This window comes from Microtus ochrogaster, linkage group LG4 (assembly GCF_000317375.1).
Source record: "Microtus ochrogaster isolate Prairie Vole_2 linkage group LG4, MicOch1.0, whole genome shotgun sequence".
In the NCBI taxonomy this organism is placed as follows: Eukaryota; Metazoa; Chordata; class Mammalia; order Rodentia; family Cricetidae; genus Microtus; species Microtus ochrogaster.
In genome coordinates, this window is record NC_022030.1 from 64,474,536 (window position 1) to 64,481,663 (window position 7,128).

At 39.5% G+C, this 7,128-nt stretch overlaps 1 protein-coding gene across 4 annotated transcripts in view; it reads right to left on the reverse strand.

Moving 5' to 3' along the window:
* Positions 1 to 7,128, reverse strand: part of Gigyf2 (GRB10 interacting GYF protein 2) — a 140,087-nt gene that overhangs the window by 10,367 nt on the left and 122,592 nt on the right. For 3 of the 4 annotated variants that reach the window (XM_026786097.1, XM_005361740.2, XM_026786096.1), the window contains 5 exons: positions 6,677 to 6,799; positions 4,336 to 4,566; positions 4,009 to 4,214; positions 2,780 to 2,934; positions 1,117 to 1,316 (listed from right to left, as the gene is read on the reverse strand). In XM_026786097.1, the coding sequence (XP_026641898.1) occupies positions 1,117 to 1,316; positions 2,780 to 2,934; positions 4,009 to 4,214; positions 4,336 to 4,566; positions 6,677 to 6,799 (915 nt within the window). The remainder of the gene's footprint in view (positions 1 to 1,116; positions 1,317 to 2,779; positions 2,935 to 4,008; positions 4,215 to 4,335; positions 4,567 to 6,676; positions 6,800 to 7,128) is intronic. The other variant, XR_003378171.1, reaches the window with a different exon arrangement.

Below are 7,128 nucleotides of genomic sequence, written 5' to 3' on the forward strand. Positions count from 1 at the left end.
CAGATGGTTGTGAGCCACCATGTGGTTGCTGGGAATTGAACTCAGGACCTTTGGAAGAGCAGGCAATGCTCTTAATCGCTGAGCTATCTCTCCAGCCCGGCAAAAGAATCTTTAGCACCCAAGAGACACACTTTCCGCGAAAGAGGGACAAGGGATTATCCACCTTCCTACTTCCTACAGTTCACACCCTGTAGGCAGGTGTTTTCTCCAGTTAGTCATCTAGCACAATGTTTCCACATCTTTTTCTTCTTGTGAGTGATTTCACTGTTACGATCTCTGAGTCCAGTGCTTAGGGGCCATCAGCAGATGCTCCTGAGCACAGGAAAACTGTACTACATCTTAGGAAGAAGATGTGCAGGTGAGTTTTGTACTAGTGGCAATGACAGCTGCACTGGAGAGGATCAATGTTAATGAATCAACATATAAAGAATGCCTCTAAACAAAATCTTAAGACAAAATTATGTGCTGATTAGATACTGTAAATTTTCTAGTCACTCAAACTATAGAACAGTGGCTCTCAACCTGTGGGTCATGACCCCTTAGAGGGGTAGTCAAATGACTCTTTCACAGGGGTCACATATCAGAAATTTACATTACAATTCATAACATAAGCAAAATTACAGTTGTGAAGTAGTAACAAACATAGTTTTATGGTTGGGGTCACCACAACCTGAGGAACTGTAATAAAGGGTTGCAGAATACTGTTATAGAAAAGAGCTGAAACAAGAAACAGAAGGCAACTGAATCTTCACACCCCCATCAACAGCATGTGAAATACCTGTCCTGCCACATATGCAGTAACATTGCGAGACACAGGAGATGCCAAGTTTTCAAAATATATCAAATTTATGGGTCATGTTGGGATCTGCAGTCTGAATAAAACGTATATATGAATCAGGAAAACAGCCTAAGGTACCCTGAACACACTTTCTGCTATTTGCTATTGGGACATTTACAGAAATTTACTTTGAAAAGGTGAAGGCCACACAAATTTTGAAAAGTTTTGGTAACTAAATGAATGCATAAAAATGAAACATTCCATTTAATTCCTCTGGCTACTCAACATTCACAGGCATTCCTGTTCACATGTACTACACATACTGTGCTGCTTTATACCTGCTGCTGTTGCTGCTGCTGCTGCTGTTGCTGCTGCTGTTGCTGCTGACGCTGTTGGTTGGCTTTCTGTTTGGCACGGCGCTCAAGGAACTGCTTGGCAAACTCCTTGGCCTCAGAAGTATCTCCTAAATAGGCCCTGATATAGTCGTGGACTTCATAAGGAGATTCAACTTCTTTCAAGAAAGAAACAAATGTGGGAACTGCAATACAAGAGGGGAGAGGATGTAAAACAGTAACAATGAAATAAAAACATATACAAAGAACAAGCACCAAGTTTTAATATATCAGCACACCAACACAGGCAATAAAAGGAAAATGAAAGCTATGCAGCTTCTGTGGTAGATACTTGCACCTGCCTAATACAGATGAAAGAGCCTCATCACAGTGCTGAAATTACCCAAAACAGCAGTGTCAAACAAAGACACATCGACACATGCCGAACGTCACTAATTTATGTCAGTGGAAACTAGATGTTACAATGACTGACAGGTATTTGCCTAAGACTAAAGTAATTTGGAAAATTCATTCCTTTTTTCCTTTAATTCAATTTATTGAGTGCTATGATGGACACCAGTTATACCATGGCAGTTATTGGAAGTTGTATCTTCTGGAACTTGTAATTAATTAGGGTATTATGTGTTTTAGAAAGCACCTAGTGGAAAATGCAAATTGTGTGGTTTCAGGAAAAAAAAAAGCACAAACACCAGAGTTAGACAGGCATGGGTTTAAAATTCAATTCTGAAGTTTGCTGGCTGTGTGACCTTGATGAGTTACTTAACCATTCTGAGCCTCTGTTTCCTAATTTATAAAATGGGGATAATATCACCTACCTTGTAAAGGTATCTTCAAAATTTACTGCAAAAAAGGAATAACTGGGTTAACACTATGTTAGCCCAGCTAGTGCCTAGCACATGGTAGGTACTTAATGGATGGCAGCCATCACTACTATGAAAATCTGTTTCCTCTGAAGGCCTTCAAGACTCTTAGCTAATGTTATAATGCTGCAAGGGAGCCTGTTAATTCTTGACTGTTAAGTGTTAAAGATTGCTGGCTTTAGGCCAGTTATCACCTTGGACTATCAGCTAAGACAATCCCTTCTATAGCATGATCAACAGTCACTGTTGGAAATTCACTTTCATCTAAGGAGCTAGCTCTCTGTAAATGGCTTGTTACAATCATGCTTTTCTCGAAATTGTGCTGAAACCTTTATTTCTGCACAGTCGCAGCCCATACAAAGCAAGTCTATTTACTCTATCATAATTTCCATCACCTCCCAAAGCAGGAAGGAAAATGTTATATGGCTTTGGTACTCTACTGGCCTAGTAGACCTTGGTCCTGACTATGACATTTAACTTTCTCTTAGACATGATAATGCAGCTGGGAAATGTTTCCCATGAAAAGGGTAATGGGAAACTACGACTTCCTTTGTCCTGTACATCCTTAAGGCAGCCTGAGCTAGCATTTAATTTTTAGAACTGCTCATAATCTATTTGAGCATAGTTTTACAAGAATTTTTTCATAAGTAATATTACGGGAGTCAATTTTTTAATGGAAGGACTTGGCCCCCGGGGACTTCATGGCTTACTGTTCCAACCTGTTAATCTCTTTTATTTAGGTCCTGCTCTGTCAATCCACATGCTAGGATTCCCTCCCCAATTCTTACCATCCAAGTTATTTGCCGTATTAAGGGCATGAAGCATCTGTTCACACCACTGGGTAAATCCATCTTGGGCTTTATTTACTCCCTGAAAGAGCTTCAGCAACTTTTCTTCTTCTTCTACTTTCTTATTCTGCCGGTTAGACACACCTACAGATTTACTAAAGCAAAACAATAGGGCGATATTATATTCCCAGAAACTGTTACTATGTGATTATACTACAATACCATAAATACTGTGGAGGTAACACTGGATAGCTGTCCAGTAAGCCAATTCTTAGTTCTATACAAGAAAAAAGATATTCAAATTCAAATATTTTGATTGGACACTTCCTTAGTAACTATCCTCAGCTAATAATCTAGTTTATAAGGCTACTATTTTGATAAAATAATGAAATTCTTCCTACATGTTCTTTAGGTAAGTTGTTCAATTTACTAAGCCTCAGTTTCCTCATATGCAAAATGGTGCCAACACTTCTTTGGATTATAATAAAGAATGAAGACAATCTCACAAAGGTCTGGAACATAACAGTGCCTGGCAAAGCAGCTCAATAAACTGATGTGTTTACTTTCTTTAGGTCTTCAATCAGAAAGAATCTGACAATACTACCATTTATTAAGTACTTACTATACGCCAGGCACTTTACTATTTCATGTGTATTTCGTTACTTCTTACAACTATACCCATAAAGTTATTATCTTCATTTTACCGATGAGGGAACTGAGGCCCAAAAGAGGTTCTCTCTTGCCCAAGGTCACACAGCTAATAAGTGGAAGTGCTGGGATCTGAGTTCATGAATATAACAACAAACCCATGCTCATTCAACAACACTGGCTGCTGAGGAAAGAAAGATGAAGATGAAATAGAATTTGTTAATAGTAATTTTAAGGCCATTACAGAAGCTTTTTCAGAATGTCCATTCTAATATATAGTTGAAAAATACAAATTAACAAAAACCTCTAAGTTACCTAAAGAAAACACTAGAGAAATATTAACATAAAATATTCTGTTATTATTATTATCAGGCTGTCATCATGTAGGAGAAAGGGGTTACATGCTCAGGAGTAGAGTAAGCCCAAGGAACAATCAAGTGTGTTTCACTGGGTAGAGAGCAATCACCACAATTATGACTTACATGCTGTAAATGAAACTGTAAATAAACATCTAACATCCCTTCCACTGCCCTCAACTCCTACCAATCAAGGTACACAGGTATAATCATTACGAGCCCTACCTGAGACTGGCGTTGTTTTTATTTTTATTTGTTGAATTTCTAGGTCCCACCTCTTTGACTGCATCATCCCAAAATCCCATGTTGGAGTTTTTAGTGTCTGCATTACTCCAAATACTACTGACTAGATCAGATGCCCACTGGTTAGGAGGACCCGTGTTTATAGAGCCCCATACAGAATTCCCAATGCTGGTGTGCAGGTTGGAATGCTGTCAAAAAGACAAAAAGAAAGAAAGAATTTAGTTAATACCATTTAAAAAATAGTTTGAAAAGCTTGACAAGATAAGCAAAAAGCAGTGCCCAGGACTGCACTTCTTAACAGGAACCCACTGTGCTGTTCCGGGCTCTGTTTGTTTGCTGGTGCTGCTGTTGCTGCTGTTGTTGCTGTTGCTGCTGCTGCTGCTGCTGCATCTGCCTGGCCTCTTCCTGCTGGATCTCCAGAAGAGACTTGGTGGTACCTGCAGGTTTGCTGACATTCCCCCAACCTGAGAGTTTCTGCTGCTGCTGCTGCTGTTGCTGCTGCTGGAGAGCCTTCATCAATTCCCTCTGCTGACGCCTTTGCTGTTGGATAAGGACAGCAAACTCAGGATTGGTTTTTAAATCAGTTACAAGCAACAGGACACTACAGAATACTAATACACAACAGCTAAACAAATCAAGAGTTGCTTAATACTGAGCATGTCCAAAATGAATGGGTTATAGAGTCCCAGGCAGGGTGCTCTAGGAAAGGCAAAACAAGTAACATTATCTTTGGTTTCTGTGTGTGACAAATAAACAAGGAACAGCAATCTCATGCTCTGTAAGGAATAGGGAGAATAAAAGGTTCCAAGAACATGAATCAAATAATCACAGAGTGAGATACTAACTTTTGGAAGTGGGGTTGGGGGCTGTGGCTAGGGTGTAGGTGAGCAACAGAATATCTTCTTAGCATGCACACGGAGCCTACAGGAACTCTAAGTCTTGTTCATATTAACTTTTCACTCAATAGAGACCAAAATCATTACAATTTCTAGCCTTGAAAACAATCTACTCTGAGACACCTATTTGTTGATTACCTTTTGGAGAAAGGTAACCCCAGCAGTAAAGTTTAATCCTTTCTTTTGTGTTTACATTAAAGTGAGAAAGAAATTTTAAGGTAGGGAAATGCTTTAATCTACTGGATGATGTCCACTATTTAGAATATATACATATTCCCTATATATATAATAGATGGATAGTACATACACTGCGTACGCACACATACACACCGACAACTCCCATCTCTCTCAGTGTACCAGCAGCTGCCTAGTTTAGTGAATGGTACAATCCAGATCCAAACATGACAGCTTCCATTGCCCCAACAAATTGACTATTCTGTTCAAGCACTAGCTACATAAAGCCTGTTCTTCAGGATGGCTACACTACCTCATGTGTCTAAAGGCCTTTGCAGGACACACTATCATTATATCCCTAGCCACCCTCAACTCCCATATCCTCTCCTCTTTCGTTCCTGCTAGCAATTCTCTTTCTCTGACACTTCTCACTCTCTAAAGTACCATATATATAGTTTACTTAATTTTTATGGCCCGTCTCTCCTAAGCTAGAAGGCAAGTTCACAATAGCAGAGCATTCCATCAGTTTTATACTTGGCTGTACTCCCAGACTATAAATGAGTAAATACGTGTTGATAAATTAATGAACAAGACAACTAACAGCAGGCCTTGAATTAATTACCTTCTATCAAAAATTTATCCTCTCCAAATTCCCTCTATTCTGTGCCCTTCCTATCCTATAATGATAGAGTTAAAAGTAGAGATACTATTTTTGTCATATTAAAAGTTTTTTTTAGATAGTCAGAAGACCCAATAGCCTTTAAAGAAAAATGTGCCCTGCATTCAGAACAACAAATTCACAAGTGGATGTGTGATGGTTAATGTTAACTGTCAACCTGACATGACCTAGTACCAAAGTCACAATTGATCTCTGGGATGTGGAAGATTATCTTGATTACACGGATCAGATGAGAAGATGCGCCCACTGTTGGCAGCACCACTCCCTAACTAGGATCCTGGGCTGTACAAAGGACCGAAGGAACTGAGCCTTAGCATGTGCTCAATCCCGCCTCCTGACTGTGGACGCAATGTTCCTTCTGCCTTGACTTTCCTTTCTCCCTTAAGTTGTTTCTGTCAAGTGTAGTTTAACATGAGAACAGAATAAAAAAATTAAGACAGGGTGAGCAAAATTACCCATAATTCTCAACAAACTATGTATTTTTAGTAATAGTTTTCATTATTCTTTGAGAATGCCATACATACATATAACATACTTTGGTAATATCTACCTCCCTCCACCCATGCCAACATAACCTCATCTCTTTCTTTTTTTAAAAACAACCCACTGAGTTTATTAGTTCTGTATACACAGGTATAAGGCTATCTACTTTTATTTATGAATTAAATAAAAGTTGAAAAGCTAGAGTAAAAAGTTCTAGGAAACAATTATGTCACCCAACTTTAATGTTATACCTATTAAATCCATTTATACCAAAGGGTCAAATCGCAAGCTGCAGGTTTTAGTAACAATGAGTCAAATTCAGGTACATAGCAATTCTTACAGTACCCATCATCAGGAGTCATTAGCTCAGAGTGCACACTAAGCTGGAATACTGAACTAGGCTGCCTTTACTGTTTACCTCTTCTCGAAGCTGTCGTTCTCGTTCTTCTTCCAGCTTCTGGATTTCAGCCAATGACAGTGTGGCTTGGGACTGACATGGTGTTGTGTTAGACTGCTGACCCCATGTTGAAGAAGAGGGGAGCTAAAAACAACACACATGACAGAGCATCAGCAAACAAGGAAGAAGGATAGCACTTATGGTCAGAGCCTCTATTTTTCCTCACCTTTACAAAATTCAACTGAACTGGGTGGTGGTAGCACACACTTTAAATCCAGTACTTGGGAGGCTGAGGCAGGCAGATCTCTGAGTTCAAGGTCAGCCTGGTTCATAAGAGCTAGTTCCAGGACAGCTAGGACTGTTAACACAGAGAAAACCTGTCTTGAAAAACCAAACCAAGGGCTGGAGAGATGGCTCAGTGGTTAAGGGCATTGCCTGCTCTTCCAAAGGTCCTGAGTTCAATTCCCAGCAAC